At 45.1% G+C, this 24,736-nt stretch overlaps 2 protein-coding genes across 2 annotated transcripts in view; one reads left to right on the top strand and one right to left on the bottom strand.

Annotated features, from left to right (window-relative positions):
* Positions 1-24,736, top strand: part of LOC308164231 (F-box only protein 39-like) — a gene marked incomplete at both ends in the record, with an annotated part of 185,236 nt that overhangs the window by 18,940 nt on the left and 141,560 nt on the right. The gene's annotated exons all lie outside the window — the stretch shown is intronic.
* LOC308163488 (F-box only protein 39-like) lies at positions 5,712-8,787 on the bottom strand (the record flags this gene model as incomplete). The annotated part of the gene is made up of 4 exons (XM_080537668.1): positions 5,712-5,837; positions 6,447-6,623; positions 7,394-7,754; positions 7,970-8,787. The coding sequence occupies 4 exons, from the start codon at positions 8,785-8,787 to the stop codon at positions 5,712-5,714; spliced, it is 1,482 nt and encodes a 493-aa protein (XP_080393794.1).

Below are 24,736 nucleotides of genomic sequence, written 5' to 3' on the forward strand. Positions count from 1 at the left end.
CTAGAACAAGGTTATATGCGCCAATTTGATGATATTCTCATCAGTCAGGGGATCCTTATCTTTGGTGAAACTTTACCTCCTCGTCCTAATTATTAGAGATTTATCTTCCCCATCTTCTTTTTATTTGTTATTGTTCTTAATACACTTGACTTCATAGTGTGAGATTTATTACATGAATCATGAGTCAAGTAGTGAATATTATTTCTGATATTTCTTCTGCCTTTGTTCATTTGGTTAATTGCAGCTAGCAATGATAAGACACACTTGTACACACACACATGTATCAACACACTAGGCAGTTAAAACTTCTCAGTTGGTTTGCTAGCAAACTTTAGAATTAGGGGCCATTATAAATGTTTGAAAGCTGTTTGAAAGTAAAGTAGCCAAAAAAGAATACTTCAAAGTATTAAATCTGTCTGTACTACTATGGAGACAGTGCTGAATTGTGTGACATTAAATAGAGGTTCCAATAAGAATGAGTTATGATTTACCTTGACTTACTCCAGTATGCTCTTGCTATGGAATTGTTCATTTCATCAATGTCAAATGTTTTCATTACAATTTTACAGTACAGTTCATTTTTCGTTGTTGGAGCTGTAACAAAAATAAAGTAATGTTTTGTGTACCTATGCAAAAAAAAAAAAAAAAAAAAAAAAAAAGATTAACCTGACCTCAATGGTAACTAAAGAGCAAAAGGATTCCCAGGGTCCGTTTCTCATGCCCCTGATCCACGAAGTGTTGGAGTCTATGCACTCCGCAGCCATCTTCAGCACCTTGGATCTGAAGTCAGGTTACTGGCAGGTGTCGATGGCAAGGGAAAGCAAAGCCAAGACAGCGGTCATCACCCCAATGGGGCTCTACCAATTCAACTGCATGCCATTTGGATTGAAGAACGCTGGCGCGACGTTCCAGCGCTTGATGGAGAAGGTTCTGGGGGAGTTGGTAGGGAAGATGTGCTTTGTTTACATCGATGATGTCATCGTGTTCTCTTCAACCCCTGAACAACATGAGAAGGACCTGCACAAGGTAATGGAGAAACTCCACACTGCCAACCTGACACTAAACGGGATTGGTTGGGGATTGTTATATATCATTGTGTCAAATGCACTTGCACAGCTGTGTGATGCTAGCCGGCTAACTAGATATACATTTGATTTCGAAGTAACGACACGACAAGCGCTTTCACTCAGCACACAGATACTTTTGGATGCACGTGAGGAAATATGCAGGGCATACATACCCTGGACAACTTTGAAATCTACATCCCCAAAGAGGCAGAGGTGAAAATCATCCCCCTTCGGACACTGCCAATCTCCATCTTGAGACGGATAGATGATGTGCCCCACTCTAAGTGCAACAGTACCAAGAGTGGGTCCTCCCCATTGGTTACATGGATTTCTCCGGTGGTCATCCGACTGAGAGGCTGTTCCCCAGCCTACCACACAACAGACACAATCAAGATTAACCTGACCTCAATGGTAACTAAAGAGCAAAAGGATTCCCAGGGTCCGTTTCTCATGCCCTTTGTAACATCTAGTCCTAAAGCCTTTGGGGTCCTAGGAGAGTTCCTGCCCTCCACAAGGAACATCCAACTGTGCCCTTTGTTCTGGCTGATGGAAAGACCCACAGTGCCATGGGCAAGGTGCGGCTACTGTACAACTGGCACGACCACCTGTGGACCCTGGAGACATTCATTCTGGCTGATGAAGATCTATCCTTCGCTAGCATCCTGGGACTTGACTTTCTCACAAAGACGTCTACTATCATCGACCTTGGAGCAAATGTTTATGGGGTGAAGACTCCTAACGGATACAGACACTACCCCTTCATCTCCCTCGGAGAGGTGGAGGCAAGGAACAAGGCCACCCCAGCCAGTCTGTACATGGCTGTTCCCTCATCAACATCCTTTCGAAGTGGGGAGCTCATACTACCAGGCTTCTTCCCCCAGACCTGCTCTGACCATACTCCAGAGGTCCACGCAGTGCTACAGGCATGGCCTACAGTCTGTTCTGGGAATCTGGGGAAGACCAGGGTTGAGGAGCACAGAATCTTCACCACTGATGAGGTGCCAGTGCGCTGCAAGGCCTACAGAGTATCCCCTCACACGAGACAGATCATTGAAAATGAAGTTGAGAAGATGCTTAGGGATGGCATTATAGAGCCTTCACAGTCGGCGTGGGGTGCCCCAGTGGTACTGGTGGCCAAGCCAGATGGCTCGAAGAGATTCTGTGTCGACTACAGAAGAGTGAACGCAAAAACCCATTCTGATGCCTACCCAATGCCCCTGATCCACGAAGTGTTGGAGTCTATGCACTCCGCAGCCATCTTCAGCACCTTGGATCTGAAGTCAGGTTACTGGCAGGTGTCGATGGCAAGGGAAAGCAAAGCCAAGACAGCGGTCATCACCCCAATGGGGCTCTACCAATTCAACTGCATGCCATTTGGATTGAAGAACGCTGGCGCGACGTTCCAGCGCTTGATGGAGAAGGTTCTGGGGGAGTTGGTAGGGAAGATGTGCTTTGTTTACATCGATGATGTCATCGTGTTCTCTTCAACCCCTGAACAACATGAGAAGGACCTGCACAAGGTAATGGAGAAACTCCACACTGCCAACCTGACACTAAACATGAAGAAGTGTTGCTTCTTCAGCAGGCAGCTGAAATTCCTCGGGCACGTGGTCTCAGGAGCAGGAGTCAAGGTGGATCCAGACAAGACCGACGCGGTGACTAACTATCCAACTCCAACCAACATCAAATCACTGCAACGGTTCCTCGGCTTGGGGGGCTGGTATCACAAGTTCATAGCCCATTTTGCGGACCTAGCTGCCCCGTTGAACAGACTGAAAAGGAAGGATGTGGAGTGGGACTGGACAGACGAGTGTCAACAAAGCTGTGAACAGTTGAAGAAGGCTCTAGTGAATGCTCCTGTCCTGGTACAGCCCAATCATGCCCTTCCATTCCATGTTCAGACAGACGCGAGCGATGTCGGACTGGGGGCGGTTCTCTCTCAACCGACGGAAGATGGAGAAAGAGTGATAGCCTATGCATCACGTGAAATCTGAGGAGCTGAGTGCAACTACTCCACCTCAGAGAAGGAATGTTTTGCTGTGGTGTGGGCTGTGGAGAAGTGGCGACACTACCTTGAGGGAACCGAGTTTGAGGTGTTTACCGACCATGCTGCACTGACTTGGGCATTCAATTGCCCAAAGACCACCTCTCGGCTAACTCGATGGACGTTACGTCTCCAGCAGTTCCAGTTCAACGTGCATTACCGGAAAGGCCTTCAGAACATAGTACCAGATGCTTTATCCAGGGCCGTTGCTCCTATTCAGACCTCAACATCGTACATAGCCATTGCCACCTCACCCTGCATCTCAGATCTACCGCTGACGCTGGCTGAGATAGCAGAGGCACAGGAGAAGGACCCTGATGTCAGCTCCCTGGAGGCTCCTAACAAGTCGGACCGCATCGGGTTCGTGAAGATTCAAGGAGTACTCTATCGACGAAACCCTGTGAAAGGAGAGGGGGATAAGTTCCAGCTGGTTGTCCCGAAGAGTCTGATTCCATGCTTCCTGAATTACTTCCATGATCATCCATTGGGGGGACATTTGGGCAGGCTGAAGACTCTTCTTCGGGTCTTGGAAGTGGCCTGGTGGACATCCGTCCGGAAGGATGTCTGGGCTCACGTCAAGAACTGCCTCACCTGTCAGCAGTACAAACCAGACAACCAGAAGCCAGCTGGCTTTCTGCAATCGACTCAGGTGGAAGAACCTGGGGACACCCTGGGACTGGACCTGATGGGGCCCTTTCCCCGCAGCAAGAAGGGAAATATCTTCCTGCTTGTGGTGGTGGATTATTTCACCAGATGGGTGGAGATGTTCCCTCTGAAGGACAGCAAGGCGCATCGCATCGCCGCCATTCTCACAGAAGATATCTTCACCAGGTTTGGAGTTCCCCGACAACTGGTCTCAGATCGTGGACCACAGTTCACAGGTCAGGTGATGGCCGATCTCTGCAAGACCTGGGGAGTGACCCAGAAGTTCACCACCAGCTACCACCCACAAGCGAACCTCACAGAGAGGGCAAACCGAACAATTAAGACCATGATCGCCTCTTATGTTGAGGGGTGTCACAAGAACTGGGATCGGTGGATACGTGAATTCCGCTTCGCCATCAACTCAGCGATGCACGAGTCCACCGGAAGAACCCCAGCAGAGCTGACTTTGGGGAGGACTCTGAAGGGACCACTGGAGCGGCTCATAGCCACAGCACCGTCACCACAGCAGTCGCCCTATCAGCTCCTGGAACGACAACAAGAAATAGCTAAACAAGTCAAACAGAGGATGGGAGTGTGCCAAGCCAGACAAGCCAAATATTACAATGCCCTCAGGAGAGGTGCACAATTCCTGCAGGGAGATTTGGTCTGGGTCAGAACACACCCTCTCTCAAAAGCGTCAGACTACTTCTCAGCCAAGCTCGCGCCCAAATGGTCAGGTCCAGCCACTGTCCTGAGAAAGTTAGGTCCCCTGAATTACAGAATCCAATGGAACGACCAGACACAAAAGGTTGACACTCTGAATGTTGTCAATTTGAAGCCCTACTTTGGGGTTTAGACCCCGGTACCTCCGGCGGGGGGGGGGGATCTGTGGCACTGCCACATGTGCCATAAATGTATATGGTGCACTATATTTAATTAACCAGAAAATAACTTATGAAAGGGGTTATTGAAATGAAATGTCCTCAAAGTTGTATATGGTGTGGGTAAATGAAAAAGAAACTTGTAATGTGTGGTGAAAGGTCATTGGTTTCTGTCTATGTTGAATGCTATGTCCATTGGCAATGTACGGGTTAATAGGGGAAAGACGCGACTTTCGGAGGGACCTGTCCACTATAAGGGAGGGGTCAAGGAGGTGGTTTGAGGGAGAATTGAGAGAAATGTTTGGGAGAGAGTCATGTCCAGGTCGCGCCAGTTTAAATATTGCAGCGGCTAAGGTTACCAGACTGACGGACAAAGGTTTGAGGGATTGATCCGGGGAAATCGAGTGGGTTTATCCACGGAGATCACAGAGACTCTTTTTATCACCGTTGTCTGTGCAAGGGTCATCGCAAGGGTTGACCAAGCCAATTCTGCTCGACGCTCATCGCTGTTCCACATCTCTCCAAGGAGCGGGTGAGACCGATCTATTTTGTTTTCGTTTGGATTTTTGTGCAATTGCATTTTTGGGGGGGTTTAATTGGGACTGATCAGTCTCCTTGCGCCGTACATTTTTCCATCCTGCGTTGGACTAGTAAATGACTTTGATTCAGCATGGAACCAAGTGGAACCACCTAATAGGCTAGGGTTGTTGGGACTCATTCTCTCTGATTAAGCTATGGTTCGCATGGCGGACAAACGGGATTGGTTGGGGATTGTTATTTGTGTTGTGTGTATTTTGTTGTGAACCTTTATTTGATTTCGAAATACAGTTTATTGATGATACCAAAGGCAAAGCCATTTTTCTCATGTCATGTATCATTTCATTACTTTAGCAGAGGGAAGTTGACATTATCCATAAAAGAATCCGATTTTGCTATAGCACAGATTTGCTCATTACAGGTCTGATTGTTATAAAATGATAAAAAAGCAAACGATTTTGATGAACTTCAACCTATAACTTAAATATAATTTATAACCCTGTTACATATGTAGCAGCAGAAGTGTCTTCTGTGCGTTCAGAGCATGGGGTAAGATATGGCAGAGTAGTTGAGCTCTGAGGTGATGAGCTGTCTGTAACGAAAATAGATGTCCTCCAGCTGTTCGTCCTCATCCTGTGTGTTGGTGTAGACGTAGATCCTCACCTGGAACACACGTACACAGTTTATAAACCTGGACTGTTCACATTGTCACACATGCGTTTTATAAACCACACTGAGGTCAGTTTCAAAAGTAGTACAAAACCATAATAAGAGAGTAACAATTGCAGGTCAATCTTCTGTGCGTAAACCAACGAAATGGGTTCAATTAACAACTCTGGTCTAGGAGAGAAGTGGCTCTGGATTGTCAAAAGCGATAAAGTATTACTTTAGGAAGCTGACTCCTGGGCTGGTTACATTAATACACATGCAGTGTATAAACCATGGCAGACGTTGCTCAATAAAACATATTCCAAACACATCAAATGTCCTCAGTTGCTTTAACCCACAGTGGCATTCTGCAATGATTCAGATCACGTTTGAGTTTGCCTGTTTTTACATTAAAGGGGCAATCAGGGATTGGTACAACAAATGTTAGACTTTTAGATTAAGAATATAACTTATAACAGCTTATGATGGCATTCCTGGCTGGGTGTTCAGGACGGGCGCTAGACCACTGACCCTGGTCTCGCAAGACTCATCAAAAATAAGCCTGGATTTTCCTTTAGCGACGTTGGTGGAATACCCCCCAGGTCAAGCTGCGGTCTGACCCACCTTGATGGTTCTGAGTATGGTCTTCTTGTCCAGGCGTTTCTGCAGCAGCCGGTCCAGGAAGCTGGTGTTCAGGAAGGCCCAGACCTTGAGGTAGGTGAGCCTGGAGCACATCAGAACCAGCGCCAGCAGCTCCTCGTCCACCGACTCATGGCTGTTCTTCAGGTCCAGGCTCAGCTTCTGAAGGGAGGTATAACAACCACAACAAGGACACTACTACATTAAATAGATTTCTAGGACCCCTAGGAGCCTGAACAGGAAAGGGACATCAGGGGAGGCTAGTGGAGGTAGAAATCGGGCTCATTGTAATGCATATTAAAACACCAGTCCTCATTCCATTCCATGAATTACAATGAATGGTATACAATGGTATACATGAACCCATGTTCCTCATTACAATGAGCTCACATATTCAATAACACCCCTATAGCATTATCAACACTCCACTGCTGACTGCTACTGTGTATTGACAGAGCAGAGCATACCATATAGTACAATAAACATCCTCATTCAAATCAACATTCCATGGTGGGTGTAGTGGCGGCCATCTTGTGGTCATCATTTGGAAGTTTTATCTCACAGCCTTATTAACAACCAACTAAACTCAACTGACATCGGAATGTTCAGTAAAATGAGGCGTGCTATTAGTCCCGCCTCTGAATTAACTTCTCTCTGTGTTCTACACCTGCAGCAATAATGGTTACCCTAGCAACTATATATAACAATTCCTTGTCAGTCTGAGGGACCATGTCCATTCTAAGAATAATAATAATGCTTATAATTGATTACATTTATAGCGCTTTTTAAAAAAGAAATAAACAACAACCACAAAAGCAAAACATAAAACCATGTCATAAAAGCAGCAATCAAAGTCTAACAAAGTCTAGCAGTATTATCATTATGAGTATTCTACTCATTCTATTTCTATGGAGCCCTCCCAATCCCCTTACCTGTAGACAGTTGCTGTACCAGGGCACCAAGCTGCTCAGAGCTGGCTTAGCACTCCAGTTCTGTTCACTGGTGAGTGAGCAGCTGGTGAGACTGAGTGACCTCAGAGGGATCTCTCTCAGCAGGATCCCACCCAGATGGTCCAGGTTCAGGATCCGTTTCACAGAGATCTGGACCTGCATGTCTGGGCAGCGCCGGGCTAGGTGAGACCAAGAGTCACCCCAGATCACCTGGAGATGCGGCTCAAGGATGTGGCAGCGCAAGGTGAAGGAGCGGAGGGAACAGCACGACGCGGCCAGGCCGGCGAGGAGCTCGTTGGACAGACAGGAGTAGTCGAGGGTGAGGGTGGAGAGGCCACGGAACCTGGTCAACATCAAATCAAGGTGCGTTTTAAAGACTGCAACAAGTATGTGTGTGTTTGCAGGCACATTATGCACAGTTACACACACACAAGTCAAAAAAGAGTAGCTAATAAACAAGAGTATGTAGGAGCCACTCAAACACACACACACACACACAGACACACACACACACACACACACACCTACATCCACACCCACACCCACACCCACACCTACTTGTTGATGACCTGTGTGAAGCCCGGACTAATGTACACCGCCAGCGGCTGTGAGAAGAAGCCCTCCAGGTTGAGGGTGGCGATCCCGGGCCTCCGACCCAGATGGACATACTGCTGGGCAGCCGCCACCACCTCCAGGCCCTGGGGCAGGTTGAGACGTGCCCCTCGCAGGCTCAGGTGCCCCAGGTGAGAGCCCTCCCTCCGCAGGTAGAAGGTCAGGCTCCGGACCAAGGCGGTCCGGACGCTCCGGTACCAGGCCGAACGGTCCAGCTCCATGTGGTGGATGGTGAGCGAGCGCAGGCGTCCGCCCGCCTGGCGGAGAGCAGCCAGGAACGTCCGCATGGTCTGCTGGAGGCGGCGGGACATAAGCCAGTTGAGTGACTGGGAGAAATTGACCTCCAGGTGTTCCAGGTAGCGGCCGTAAACTCTGCCGTAGCAGACGGCCTGATCCATCTCGAGGATCCATCGTGGAGCGGAGCGGCCCCTCGTGGAGACGCGGCCGGAGAAACTGAAGGTCCGGGCCCTCCAGAGGGACGGGGAACGCATGATGTGGTGCCAGTGGCGGCAGACCAAGGTGGCCCGTGCCCGGTCCTTGTCCCTCAGACACCTGAACACCTGGTGAAGACACAAGTCCGGGAGATCAGCCCAGCCACATTTTGGCTGGTCCTCTTCTTCCACCTCCTCCAATGCTTCCTCTCCTTCCCCCTCTTCTTGGGCCTCCATCACTTCTCTTTCACCCTCTCCTATCTGCTCCTCCTTCTCTTCATACTCCTCTTCCAAGAGGCGGTCCTCCTGTTCAGGCTCCTCGGGGTAATCCATTTGTGATTAAATATCACCTATGAATGAATGAATGAATGAATGGTCTTTATTGTCATTGATATAGTACAGGTACCATACAACGAAATTTGGGAGGGGGGGCTCCCCTGGTGCTAGGAAAAAAACTAAAAACAAGAAGGGAAAAGAGCTGGTTTACATAAATAAAGGCTATGTACACTATCCACTATACTATACTATACAAATAAAACACTGTGCTGTACTCTATGCTATGCTATACCTATTCTAACATTTCCTATCTCTGAACCTAGAACTAATCTATAGTTGTCTATATCTACCTATGTGTCTCTGGGTTTAAGATGGACAACAGAGAAGAGTCCATTGATGGCCAGTGTGGAACCCTTGTACGACTTTGCTAATGACTGACTCAAAAACCATAGTTCTGGAACCTTGACGTGTTTTATTGTCATTGTCATTTATGTCACTGTTGTTACGAGGTTTTGTGACATCACAGTAGGCCATTTGGCCTATTTAAATTCTATAATATAGCAACAGAATAGTGCTGTATGTGTACATACAGTGAACTTACGATCATGTCACACCAGTGTATGCAGCATACATACATAAGCATATATCCAGGGGTGCACATAACTGGTGCGCCAGTGCGCATGCGTCGCCAAAATGCATGCTGCGCGGCAGATCAGCCGCATGATGGCGCTTTTGCGCACCCAAAAAAAAAAAAAAAAAAATATTTGATCACAAAAAAAACATCCTCTACCATGGTTGAAATTGAGGACAGTGATAATTTACAGCAGTCAAGAGAGCAGTGATGATGACGATTAAGCTTGTAGCATAAATACATGCTTAGGCTGTAACTTTTTGTTGAAAAGTTGATTTCAGTGTTTACAGAACAGAGCAGTGCTTAAAGAGATGTCCGTTTATTTCAGTGTGTTTAAAGAACAGACATTCAGTTAGTGCTTAAAGAGATGTCAGTTGATTTCATTGTGTTTAAAGGAGTCTGACAGACTTTCATGCTTAAAGAGCAGTCATTTGATTTTGCATTTGTTTATTTTGTTTTGCACACAATCATTTGTTCGTTCATCTTTATTTATGAATAAATGTCGTTTTGCTAATATAAGTTATCCATGTATACCTTTTTCATCCATCCTGTGGGACGGGTCGTGACTCGCGAGCTCGGGGAGCACCAAGCAGCATCCCTAGGTGCTCCTCTGAGCACTGGCCCCAAAAAGTTATGTGCACCCCTGCATATATCGCAGGCTTGGTGACATTTTACACATTTTACAGGAGAGCCAACACAAAACAATAATAATAATAATACACCCCGTGTCGTCAGCCAAAGAATTGCATATATTGATGTAAACAGTACACTAAAAACTATGTAACCATTGATAATACAACATACCGTATTTTCCGGACTATAAGTCGCACCCGAGTATAAGTCGCAGCAGGCCAAAAATGGGCCATGAAGAGGAAAAAACCACATATAAGTCGCACTGGACTATAAGTCGCATGGTTCAAGGGAACGGGCTTGGCGGAATCAGCGGGGAAAGAAGACCCTGTTGAGCTTGACTCTAGTCTGGCACTGTGAAGAGACATGAGAGGATTTGTAAGCCCAGGAAGGACATAATTCACGTTGAAACTTCTTCTGAAAGGTTAAGGAATACTTGTATTATCGAGTGTAAAGTCCGCTAGCTAGCGCGGGGCTAACAACATGGCGTCGCGGAGGAAAAATGAAACTTTGAACAGCCTCTAAAAGGTAATAAATGACTTTAATATCGTTTCTAACGTCCATAACATTGTGTATAAGGTCCATAACATCATGTTTAATGTCCACATTGTCGTGTTTAATGTCCACATTGTCGAGTATAATGGCTATTCTATCGCGTATGAAGCGCTACCGGAAGTAGCAAAATGCTACTCGCGGGTACAACATTGCAACGTTAAACAGCCTCTGGAAGGAATAAATGACTTTAATATCGTTTCTAACGTCCATAACATTGTGTATAAGGTCCATAACATCATGTTTAATGTCCACATTGTCGTGTTTAATGTCCACATTGTCGAGTATAATGGCTATTCTATCGCGTATGAAGCGCTACCGGAAGTAGCAAAATGCTACTCGCGGGTACAACATTGCAACGTTAAACAGCCTCTGGAAGGAATAAATGACTTTAATATCGTTTCTAACGTCCATAACATTGTGTATAAGGTCCATAACATCATGTTTAATGTCCACATTGTCGTGTTTAATGTCCACATTGTCAAGTATAATGGCTATTCTATCGTGTATGAGGCGCTAGCGGATTTACTCCTTGGTTCATGTCAGTCAGAGATTACCGTATGTCAGTTCATGTCAGTCAGAGATTATGAATTATTGATATATAAGTCGCACCTGACTATAAGTCGCAGGACCAGCCAAAGTATGAAAAAAACCGCGACTTATAGTCCGGAAAATACGGTACTATGTCATTTAGTGAAATAACCTTTCATCAATTTGGTAAACAGGTGAGGGATGGGCCTGGAGAAATGTAACCACTCTCAAAGTCATAGACAGAGCTGTGGATGCAAGGACGACCATCCATAAGATCAAAATGATAGTTTTGAAGCTATAGTTTGTTTACAATTATGTTGTTTACAAAAAAGTGTATAAGTTACAGTATATTTTTCAAGAATAACTGGCAATATATAATTAGTTTAAAAGTCCAACATATTATTATTATTACTATTACTATTACTATTACTATTACTATTATTATTATTATGTAGCAGTCCTAGATATCATGTTTAGTATCATGTTTAATGCCACACACCAAGTGGAAGGTCAGGGCTGCGACTGTGCATAGTGTTAACGTGACTCAGTAGTTTTCTCAGAGTCAATGCCACAAAAATGTAGCATATGAAACAACGCCAAATCATCTTGGAAGTGCAAGGTTCCTACCAGTTCTTTAAAATCGACCGACTACCGCCAAGCATCTCGTACACCCTGCTAAGCTACTGGAAACAAGGGGAGAGTGTCTATGTTCCCACAGCCCTATGTCCCCCAAGGATTTTCCATGTAGAAGAATGTAGTCAACAAAGAACACTAATATATGTGTTGCATACACATGTATTATAAATCCCCCCAAAATTAAGAAAGTAGTAGTTTTTGATTGATTTATGAATTAACTAATTATTATAACCCCCCTTTTAGAAATGGTAGCTACCCAGACCTACGTGACTAACTTCGCCACGGCAGTTGAACATAGAGTAAACTATTTCAATGTTGCCATTGTTTGCGAAGTTACAAGATCCTTACATCCCGCCATATGTATCAAAGGATGCAAAGTTCTAATGTACTGGAGACGTGACAGGCGTGTGAGACTGCCATATATATCATACCTCCGTTTTATATGTATTTATCATTATATTTTTCGATATATAACGAAAGTATGATATATGGCAGATATATGGTATATATGTGTTGAGCTTGGGTGCACATGAATCGCGTGTCTCCGGTAAGTTTATTCACAGACTGACAACAGACTCGACAGTCAACGTAGTGACGTCACATTAGGACGTACCTTCATACAAGAACAGAATAACAGTGCGACTGCTACCGTAGTACACAGACTAAGGGCGTCATCAAATATAAATAAATAATAATAAATGTATTTATTTATGTTTTTCACGCCCCCCCTGCAGTACCCCCCACGCCCCACAGTTTGGGAAACACTGTACTAGCTTATATTTAGGCTGCGCTGTTGCGCATTTCATGAGAAGTTGTCAGTCTAGTTTCTTATACAACATATGTGTATGTAAAGCAGGGCTCGACAGTGCGACTGTTTTGGGGCCAATCCCAATTCACCCCTAGCCCTTCGTTTTCACCCCTATGGCTCGATTTGCGCGTTCACGTTTAGGGGGAGGGCTATCCCAATTCATATTTCATCGAGCCATGGCTTCATTTCGAGGGCTAACTATTGGCGCTTTTCCACTATCGGGCCCGGCTCGGCTCGGCTCAGCTCGCTTCGGCGCGCTTTTGAACAGTTCTGGGTATTGGCGCTTTTCCACTATACACAAGAGACCAGGAACGAGTAGGAGGAGTAGGAGATAGTAGGCGGAGTTACGCGTCATAAAAGCGCGTCATGGTGGTGACGTATATTTTCACGAGACAACACAGCCACAACAATAGCAACATGGAGGAACTTGAAGCTATCGTATACTTTTTCCTCGGCATGTGGTATATTATTAACCGTGGTTTTTGGGAGAGAAAGAGAAAGAGAGAGAGGAAGAGAGAGAGGAAGAGAGAGAGGAAGAGAGAGAGAGAGAGGGAGAGAGAAAAAGAGAGAGAGAGGAAACGATTTGGCCATTGATTGAGTCGGAGAAGAAGAGAAAAGAGAGAAGACAGAAGAGAGAAGACAGAAGGAAGGATACTCGAAAGAGGAATGCTGAAAAGAGAAAGAAACTTATGTGGGCTATCGTAAGGAGCGACGATGTTGGCTTTGTTCGTCGGCGTAATCAACAAACACAGGTGGGTTTTGTTATCCTTCACGGCTATTTCTAGTATATGACTGCCTTTGGGTTTATTCCGAATTTACAAAACACATCTAACTTATCTCTGATCTATTACAGATGCTTCAGTTTTTGCGAAATCTTCGCAGCGCCCCGTCAGCGTGGGCTATCAACAGAGCTAACGAGTGGTGGGATTTCGTGGTCCCTGATTTCACCGATGTACAGTGGGTACAGAATTTCAGAATGTCGGAGGAAACATTCCTGTATCTGTGCCATAAACTTCGACCAGCCATGGAGAGACGAGACACAGCCTTCCGCTTGTGTGTCCCCCTCAACAAAAGAGTAGCGATGGCACTGTGGAAATTGGCGACCAACTCAGAGTACAGAAGTGTATCACATCTGTTTGGTGTCAGTATCACAACTGTGTGGCGGTGTGTGAGAGACTTCTGCGCTGCTGTAGAAGCGATACTAGTACCAGAACTGATTCGTCTTCCAACCCAGGAAAAGTTTGAGGAAATGGCTGACTACTTCGAGCAGAGATGGGGGGTTCCACAATGTGTTGGTGCTATTGACGGATCTCACATCCCCATTTTGGCACCAAGAGAATACCACTGTGACTTTTTCAACCGTAAGGGCTGGCACTCAATCATCTTGCAAGCCGTTGTAGACGGAAAGGGATTGTTCTGGAATGTCTGCACAGGGTTTGCAGTAGGGGTGCAACGGTTCTCGGTTTTTTTACGGACGGTACGGTTTGCGTTCCACGGCTCAATTCACTAGTGAACCGTGACGGTTTTCGGTTTATGCTGCGATTTGGCCGCGTTCGTAAATTAGCTCTGAGAGCGCCGGAGCGTCCGCGTGAATGCCTCGAACGCGGCCTTTGGTCAGAGGTCGAGTTGGTCTGGAACGCAGTTGTACATCCTTACTGCCTAATTGGCTGCCTAATATCCAATCACAGGGAAGAAACAAAAACACTGTTAGAGAAAAAAAAGGTGAAGATGGCGACCGGATTAGAAAACATGGCGAACCCAGTTGAGAGGCAACAGTTTGAGGAAGCCACGGATTCCTACAAGTCTGCGGTGTGGGGTCATTTCGCTTTTCCCGTTGAATATGACAATAAGGGGGAAAAAACAGTGGACAAAAACATTACTGTCTGCAAGCTCTGCTTAAAGCGTGTGCCATATGCGAATGGATGCACCTCTAACATGAACCAGCATATTTACCGCTACCACTCAACGATAACACTGACTGGGAGCAGGAAAGCCAGTCAGGTAGCGTCAGTGAGCAGACAGCAGTCTCTCTCTGATGCGTTCGGACAGACGTACACTACCACTTCAGAGAAACACCAAAAAATAACCAATGCAGTGGGGATGTTCATTGCAAAGGATTTGCAGCCCTTTTCGGTGGTTGGAGATTTGGGTTTTCGAAATCTGATAAAAACTCTCGAGCCCCGTTACAGTGTCCCCTCCCGTACATCATTCAGCACCAAAATAATCCCCGGTATTTACCAAATAACGCGCAGAGGCATTGAAGACGATTTGGCAAAAACACAGAGCTTTGCACTGACTACGGATGGTTGGACCTCCCGGGCAACGGAGAGTTACCTCACTGTCACGGTCCACTACATGTCACTGGATTGGGAGATGAAGAGCGCAGTACTGCAAACTCGTCCACTATACGAAAGCCATACCAGCGCGCACCTGGCAGAGGAACAAATGCAGTGACTGAGTGGAAGTTGGAGAGGCCAAACATAACAATTCCCGTTACAACAGACAACGCAGCAAATATTGTAAATGCGATCCATGAAGCTGGTGGACTGGGGCCACAGATCGGCTGCTTTGCGCACGTCGTAAATCTCGCCGCCAAGAAGGCAGTGGCAATAACCCCGGTGTCCCGCCTCCTGGGTAAGATCAGACATGCAGTCACTTTCTTCCACAAAAGCACCACAGCCCACCATATTCTGACAATTAAACAAGATATGTTAGACTTACCAAAACGCAAATTAATCCACGATGTCGCAACTCGTTGGAATACAACACATGACATGTTGCAACGCTATGTGGAACAGCAGCCCGCCATCTACTCTGCCTTACTAGACAAAGGTGTTAAGGTTTCTGCCAAGAACATGGCGATGTTGTCTGACAGTGAACAGAAACTGGCAGAAGTCATTGACCTACTAAAACCACTGAAAACCGTGACCACTCTCATGAGCAGTGAAACATCCCCCACCACATCAATGATACTCCCCCTGAAGGAAATGATACTGAAATCCATGGCACCAGGAGATGAGGACAGTGCAGCCATCAAACTAGCCAAAGCAGCCATTACCCAGGACCTGGAAAAGAGGTACACAGACCCTGATCTCCAAGCATACCTCCAAAGAGCCACAGCCCTGGACCCTAGGTTCAAATCCCTGCCTTCCCTTGATGAAGCCTCTCGTGCCAGACTCTACAGGGATCTCACCACAGACATTCTGGAGCATGAACAGCAGGTAGTCTATCACTTTATTATTCATGATTGATGTTTTTAGTTAACCATGTGTGATTTTATGATTTAGATGGCTGTTATTATATATTTTAAGTCCTTATCACAGTTGTTAATTAAAAAAATAAAATAAACATTTGTCATTATTCTTGCAGGGTCAAGCAGAGAAAGCTGGGCCATCCACAGAGGAACAAAATCCATCCTCATCCCCTCCCCAGAAGAAGACAGCAATGGCAGAGCTATTTGGGGCGGTCTTCAAGGCAGATGAACAGCTCAAGTCCATTTCCCAGATCATTGAGGAGGAAGTCACCACTTACAAGCTAACAGAATGTATTCATGTGGATGCTTATCCGTTCATGTGGTGAAAGACAAACAGGTGCAAGTTCCCCCATGTTGCACAAGTTGCACAGACACCTCTGTGTCCCGGGAACGTCTGTTGCAAGTGAGAGAATTTTCTCCACTGCTGGGGACATTGTCACTGCAAACCGCTCTCGCCTTGCTGCAGAGAATGTTGATGTTATGACACGGGGCGAGGGGGCTCAAGGACACGACAATGGAGACGGAATGCTGTGAAGCCCCGTAGGGTATTTATTTACAGTGAAGGGGGGGGGTGGAAAAACAGGGAAGAAGAGTCCGGGGGTTTCAGCCTGGCGGGTTGGGGTAGTGGCTGGCGTGAGCAGGCCATTCTTAGGGAAGAACTGACGATGAGTGAAGGGAAGTCCAGAGTAGATGTAGACAGGGGGTTGATTGGGAGTGGAGACAGGTGTGCAGGTTTGGCTGCAGATCTAATTAGTGGGGACAAGCCTCAGCTGCGGCGGAGAGCACGCTGTGCTCGAGCTGTGGGGGCGGGTGCTCGAGCTGTGGGGGCGGGGGAGGGCGTGTGTGAAGGCCCAGCCGTAACAGTTGACATGCTTATATTTTTACATAAGAACCTCATAATAGATAAATAGATCGATGATAATTGAAGTTGCATTTACATCCTGAATAGTTGAAGTAAGGATATGTTTATTTAAAATAGTTAAACTATTTAATTGTTTTTTTTAAAAAGTGTTACTTTTGTAGTGTGAATTTGTTTGTTTGAAGTGTGAATTTGTTTTCCTCCTGTTTGTATACGGGCTACCAGCTGTCAAGGCTAAAGTGCACTTTTACTTTCTAAAGTGTTTATTTATTTTTTGACATTTGAAAGTGTTTTTTGTTTATATACAATTATATATACATTATATAAACATTATATACATTACATATACATGTGTATGTTAAAGTTCCATATGTATAAGCAAAATAAAGTAAAGTAACAGTTTGTAAATAAATAGTAGCATTTGTTTCAGAACCGAACCGTACCGAAAACCGTGACCCAAAATACCGAACCGTACCGAACCGTGGGCCAACTGAACCGTTGCACCCCTAGTTTGCAGGGAGTATACATGATGCCCGTGTTCTCCGTGTGTCCGAGCTGTGGGAGCTAGCCAGCAGTGAAAACCTTTTCTCAGGTCGCACAAGGAACATTGGTGGATGTGATATTGATTACTACCTTCTAGGGGATGCTGCATATCCCCTGCAAAGCTGGCTTTTGAAGCTATTTTCTGATAACGGACGACTGACTGAAGAACAACTACAGTACAACATCAAAACAAGCAGAGCAAGGGTTGCTGTTGAGAATGCCGTTGGCAGACTCAAGGGCAGGTGGCGTTGCCTTATGAAGCGGAATGACTGTGATCTGGCCCTGGTGAAATCCATGGTGATTTCATGCTGCGCTCTACACAACCTTTGTGAAGCCCATGGTGAGGACTACAGACAGGAATGGAGTGTTCATGACACACCAGAACCATCCTTGGTGGCGCTGCCACAAAGGGCTGAGACTGAGGGACTGGGTGTGCGTCAGGGGCTGATGCGCTACTTTATCGTTGATGGAAGAGACTAAAAAAGGAACGTCTAAACACTACAGTGTGTTGATAACAAACGAAAAAAGATGCTTATAGCACACGCAACAGAAATAAAGTTGCGAGATGTGAGAATTCGCCGGCAACATAACGCGTCACCCGTACCGCGTCTATTTAAACCACTGTTGTTGACGTCATGAAGGGCTGTCCCAATTCATAGGGGTAGATTTCAACCCCTATGGCTTGTGGCTCTGTTCGAAGGCCTTGGCTTCGAATCGAGTCACACTCGAAAACGAGCCATAGGGGTAGAAAAGGGAATCGGGATGGTCTCATTTGCGAGTGAATATATTTCTGTGCGACTAAAAGACTGCTGAACTACTGTCATGCGCAGTCAATCTTATGTGCGTTAATAAGATCACAGCGCATCTAAACCAATGCAATCCTTTGAAAACAGACACGTGACCTGCAAGCACAACAAGCGAGCATTTAAAATCTTGTCAGAAAGAAGGACCGCTGTGAAAATGAATCCGATTACGGCATACTTTAGGAAGGCTAATGTTAGCACCGTTCCAGACAGAGAGGAGGTAGAGGGGGGTAGTGGGGACATTACAGCTGGAGACGAGAGTGACGAAGAAAACAGACGGGGAAAGCGAGGAGGAGAGCGCCCGGTCAGAGAGTGTGTCAGGGGAGGGGGAAGGGGGCATCGGGGGCGAATGAATTTCCTCCGCCACTAATTGATTCAGACAGTCCACTTTGATTCAGGCTGCGCAGAAAGGCAGCGAGTTATTATGACCGGAGAACAGAAAAAAAGCAGATTGAAGCTAGATTTAGGGCGCTTCCAGACCAACATTTCGTTACGATTTAGGGCGTAGTTATTTACAATATGTTACAATGTTGCAATTAACCTCGTCGTTTGTGTTCGCACTGCAATCGAGACTGAATCGCTCAACAGGCGCGCGGCGCGAGGCGACGCGCTTTCAAAACAGTTTTGTGATTGGTCCGAATTTAGCGGGACATTTGTGACAAGGTTTGATTAATAGGTCCCCATCTCGGCCATTGTGAAACCTCACAATCGAGCCAAACAAGTCTTGTTGTGAAAAAATGTGTTTTCCGGTTTTTGGCATAGGACGACAAACGAAGCGATGAAGAACCCACTCGATGTAATATCCAACAGTTTTACATTCACTAAATACCTACATTTAGTTAGCAAAGTCGGGTGGGGGGTATTATTCGTAATATTGTGGCAGTGTGTGTAGCCACGCCCACTCCAGCCGTATTTAAGTAGCCACCTGGACCTGTTGACAAGTTTACAAGATGGATGCGGATGCTCTAGCAAGCTAATGCTATAAACCGAATTTATGAAGCCGCTAGAAATATCGACAGTGGGCAATTAATGAACTCCTTCATATTGGACTATACATAATGGGACCTCCGAACGGGAACTCCGAACTCCGAATCTGACGATGACAAGAAGACAACGGAATGTCAGACATTGATCTCCACACCAGTTCACTTTCATGGGACAGTCGTCTGCAGACAGACCTTCTGCTGTGTTCTTGGGTAAGTTTTAGTGAGTTACATGTGTTGTATACTAGGATTTTGTGTTGTTTACTTAGGATAGCCAAACAGTTATTTGTTGTTTTGTTAATAAGGTAGATAGCGCCGTTGTTGATTTCTGTCATTTCTAACTGCAATTGCGGCGTGGTGGCGGGGGCGCTGTTTCGCAAATAAGTTAGCTTTCGTTTTTGCTAGCGAAACAGCTGATAGTTGATGTTGACTGCTCAAGGAGAATACATATTTGAAAGTACAGAATGCCTGAGAGCCTTATATTGCATTATATTACATTATATTTTGATTGGTCATCTGGTGCCTGAATATTGTGTTTTCCTTTACATAAATAATGACATTTCCACCATAAGTTGATGCAGAAAGGTCACAAATTGGTGCATATCAATTCACCAGAATGCAAGAAATTAAGTGTTTGATGCTCGTTTAAGGACCCCCAGACAGCCCTGCTTCATGGGTCCCCCCCGATGTCAAACACCACTGGTACCACCTCCGCCTCATTTTGAGCCAGGAAAAACCCTGGTAATGTTATGTGGAATCAAAAAGAATGATTAATTCATTGATATGTAGATTTGCTGTAGAATAATACTGTGATTTGAAATGATTTCACTAGCCTACTTCAGTAGCCTACAAGTACAGTACACTGAGTCTATGGAAAACCTACACTAGAGAAGTGTCCACACCTCTGACCTGAAATGTGTGTTCCAGAATGAGGAGGTGAGAGGTTCTGAGAGATGACACCTTGATGAGTCACCAGCACTTCAGGTATTTGTCATTGTCATTGTATAAGCAATTCTATTTTATGAAGATAGTAGTAGGCTATTTCGTAAAAGTGGTGTTGGTAACAGTGGGCAATCATTTGAAATGTACTGTCTTCTTTTTTTATTACAGCTTTGATGCCCAGATGGGATGGGAAGGAACTACGCCGAAGTCCCACTAGATGCTTTATGGACTATAATGATAAATGCATGCACACGGACAACATTATTATTTTTTACCATTCTATTATTGTATTGCTCAATTGTATCTTGCCTAATTTTTTCCATTGCCATGAATTTTACTCTCTTGTACTTGTAATGGGATGTAATAAACTTTTGGCACACATGGCAATAAAATGATGATGAATCATGAATCTTGAATTATTATTATTATTATTATTATTATTTAGCTATTTAAACGTATCAGCCCTGCAATTTTGCTTCCTGAGGGTTAGCTGACAACCCCATTGACAGATGACAGGTAGGTAATGACAGGTAGTGTAATGGGGGAGTGGTTGTCTTGAGGGTGTGGTTGTCTTGAGGGAGTGATTAGGGTGGAGTTAACCAGCTATTGTTCCCACCCATTACCTCTGTGAAAAACGTCTCTGAAGAAGTTTGAGGCTAGATATCTCAGTACGGTGGTTCAGGGGGTATCACCATTAAACTATCCATGACTTCTTCAACTTGTTTCAGATTTCAATGTATGACACATCATTTTAAAGCTTACAATCTACCCTTTCATAATCCGGAAAAAACAGAAAAAAGATTTTGCCCTAGTTGAGGACTTTTTAACCATGCCCTGTCACATTTGGATTTCTCTTTTAGCCCGTCGCCGGTGCCTTTAATCCCGTATCCTAATCGAAAATGCAACATCATCAGCGACGACTGTGGGTTATTGCATTTACTGCTGTTCTCTGGTTCATGGTCTTATACCAGTGCTCAGTATAGAGTATTTTAAATGAACATTCGTAATGTATGTCTCTGATGTTCATGGTCAATTAAATCAGCCTATTTTGTGAAACAAATAATGTTCCCGCTAATGGGTTAACCGAGCATTCTCGCACCTAACGTGCAAGCACCTAGCTTCGAACTATTCATAGCAATATGCGCGGGGCAAAAATAATCTATTGCCTCTAAAATCACCACGAACAGAACGGCGGAGGTACGGGTAAACAGGGCTCATGTTGGTGTCCTCAAAGGTAAGAGTTGGTTTTCTTTAACTCAACTGATAGCATTACCTTGCTGTTGTTGTTTACCGAATGCTCCATCTGACTGTCACACTGTGATTTTACTTGTGTAAACAGTTAATGAGTAACGTTAGCCGGTTTTGTGCGTGTACTCTAATGTAGGCCTACTTCGTATTGATCTTTCTGTGTGTGTGTGTGTGTGTAATGCGCGTTCCGCATGTTCCGCTGCAGCTGTAGGATATATTGGTATTTGATCACCTTCTATATAAAATCACCTGCTCGGCTTTAATGACTTAACCGCTATTTAAGAAATTATAATTGTTGCCACCCTCTAGTTTTTGGTGAAACTACGTCTTTGTTTTGAGCGCCAGTACGCGTTTTATGCGCGTGCACGTGAAAAAAAAAAAGCGAAAGATAACCGCTCCGCCACTAATGTGAAAAATCCTGGAGGAAACACTGAAATCTATTTTATTAAATCTTAAAGAAGCCAAAGCTGACTTTGTGTGTGTGTGTGTGTGTGTGTGTGTGTACACATGCAAATTGTTGTCCATTAATTCGCACCACAATAAACAGAAACTACAAATCAGCCAAAAGACTGTATTCGAAACTGTTGTAATACAAACTGATCAGCCTCGAATAAGACAGTAACTAATGATGTAAATGCTATACTGCTCAATATCAAACAGACACAATCGCAAACACGAAACAACCACCTCTTTGTTTCTACAGACACGGCGAAGAGACAAACTATAACACAGTGATTACCAACAGCCTCTAGCTGCATCCTCACTAAAACACTTTTCTCAAACAGGAAACAGGAGGATTTTTGTTTGGCCTCAACCTGAACCATTCAAACAACAAGCTCACAAACGTCACTATCAACAACATAACACCTTCGAAAACTGAAACAGGCAATAAATAGAGCTTGGTTTGTTTTTTAAACCCCAAACATGAACATGAGGCCGTAGCTGTATGAGTGTAGCCAGAGGCTGTAGGCCTAGTCAGGGGCTCACTGTCTCAGTGTCTGCTGGTTCAGGCTGGGTCTGTCTCAGTGTCTGCTGGTTCAGGCTGGGTCTGTCTCCTCGCCTCACCCAGCTCCTCCTCTAGGTGGCAGACCACTTATATTGTATTTAGAGTCTTGTCCTGTGTTATATGACGATATATTACATGTATTGTTGGCCTGTGTATAGTACTGTGAAATCAAATTCCCCCTGGGACATTAGGGCTGTTACGATTATTCGACGTCGTCGACGTCACCGACTACGTCAATACGTCGGTTAGCGTAATATGCGTCGGTTAGTCGCCCCAAAAAAAAAAGACTTTTTTTTTTTTTTTTTTTTTACCTTTATTTTACCAGGCGAGACAATTAAGTGTATGAGTGAAAATGGATAGCTACTAGCTAATGTTACACAAGCAATGTAGCTCACCACAGTTCGTATGTCTTGTCTTCTGGTGTTAGTAACGTTAGCTATGTAGCTGGCTAGCTACGGTAGCCTATTGTCATTGTGGTGCGAGCACCTACTGTACGTTATCTAGCTCGTAGCTCGCATGCTACGTTAGCATCAATTTAGCTAATCATAACATAGCAGCGAGAGTAACGTTAGCTAGCTATGTGTTGTGGTGATGGACAGACTTCTAAATGGCCATGTTGGCATTCAAGTTAAACATAGCAGTGAGGTGGAGCCAAAAAAGTTTTTTTTTTTTTTTTTTTTTTACAGTACAAAAATTATCGTTAGACTTACCGATAAATTAGTCGTTAAACTAATCGAATAATCGATAAAATAATCGCTAGATTAATCGTTAGAAAAATAGTCGTTTGGGACAGCACTATGGGACATTAAACAAACTTAGTTAGTTAGCGTTACATCTTAGGATAGATTTGAGTCATGTTCTGTATACTGTACATACTACCATAAGTAGGGTGTTAGGTACCAATTTCAAAGATTGCTTCTGCTGGTACAATTGATATACATTGTTCTAGAGCACATGTGTCAAAGTCAAGGCCCGCGGGCCGGATCAGGCCCGTGAATGAGTTCTCTCTTGCCCGCGGGATGATATTTAATTACTATTAAAACCGGCCCGCAGTATTATGTGCCCGCAGCACCATAATACTACAAGTCCCAAGATGCACTGCGAGTGCATTGGCGCGTACCGAGTGCCCGCGACTGCCGCGAGCGAGCGCGACCCCGCGCCTTCTCTTCGCTTCAGTGACAGTGGAGACCTAAACATCGCCGTCAAATTTCATCTCCCTCTCCCCCAAAATGGCCAAAAGAAAGGTGGACGCTGAAAACAGGGGGTTTCAAGACAGGTGGGAGGCAGAATACATGTTCACCGAAGTAAAAGGAAAGCCTGTGTGTCTTGTGTGTGGAGACAGCTTGGCTGTTATGAAAGAATATAACTTAAGAAGGCACTATGAAACATCAACGAAACACACAGACGCACAGAAAGACAAATACAAGAATATGAACACAGACCAAAGGCTACAGAAGGTAGAAGAGTTAAAAAGAAATCTTAAGTCCCAGCAGGCTATATGTTCACAAAAGCCACATCACAAAGCGAGGCTGCAGTTAAGGCCAGTTTTATTGTGGCAGAAGAGGTCGCAAAATCAGCCCGGCCATTTACCGAGGGAGAGTTTGTAAAGAACTGTATGCTCAAAGTTTGTGACGTCGTGTGCCCAGAAAAAAGGCAGCTATTTTCAAATGTGAGTCTGAGCAGAAACACAGTTGCTGACCGTGTAAACCAGCTTTCCACTAATCTTAAAGAACAGCTTGTGATAAAAGGAAAAGATTTCATCGCATACTCCCTTGCTGTGGATGAGAGCACCGACATATCGGACATTGCTCAGCTGTCAATTTTCATCCGTGGAGTGGACCCAAGCCTGTGCGTGACAGAAGAGTTTTTGGGATTATGTCCGATGCATGGCACAACTACAGGAAAGGATCTGTATGAACAGGTATCCGGGTGTGTAAATGACATGGAGCTGCCTTGGGATAAACTTGTGGGACTAACAACAGACGGAGCGCCCGCAATGTGCGGTCATAAAAGTGGCTTGGTGGCAAGGATTCGGGAGAGAAAGAAGGAGAAAGACGGCACGGGTGAGCTGATATCTTATCACTGCATCATACACCAGGAGTTGTTGTGTGGCAAAGCTTTGAAAATGGAACATGTAATGAGCACCATAACAAGAGCAGTTAACTTCATTAGAGCAAAAGGTTTAAATCACCGCCAGTTCAAGACGTTTCTGGAGGAGTTAAATTCTGAGTATGGTGACCTGCTCTATCACACAGAGGTGCGGTGGCTAAGCAAGGGAAAGGTGTTGAAAAGGTGCTTCGAGCTGCGTGAGGAGATCTGTCTGTTTATGGAAAGCAAAGGGAAAGACACTACAGAGCTCCGTGATCAAAGTTTCCTGTGTGAAGTCGCATTTCTGTGTGACATCGCTGGCCATCTGAATGAACTGAACCTGCTGCTGCAGGGGCGGGGCCATCTCATCTCTGACATGTATTCTACTGTGAGGGTGTTTAAAACCAAGCTGAGCCTGTGGGAAACGCAGATGCGAAAAAATAACTTTGACCATTTTTCGTGTTGCAAGACCATGCACGAGCTGGTCTCTAAA

Source organism: Nansenia antarctica (assembly GCF_963989245.1).
Source record: "Nansenia antarctica genome assembly, chromosome: 8".
Taxonomy (NCBI): Eukaryota; Metazoa; Chordata; class Actinopteri; order Argentiniformes; family Microstomatidae; genus Nansenia; species Nansenia antarctica.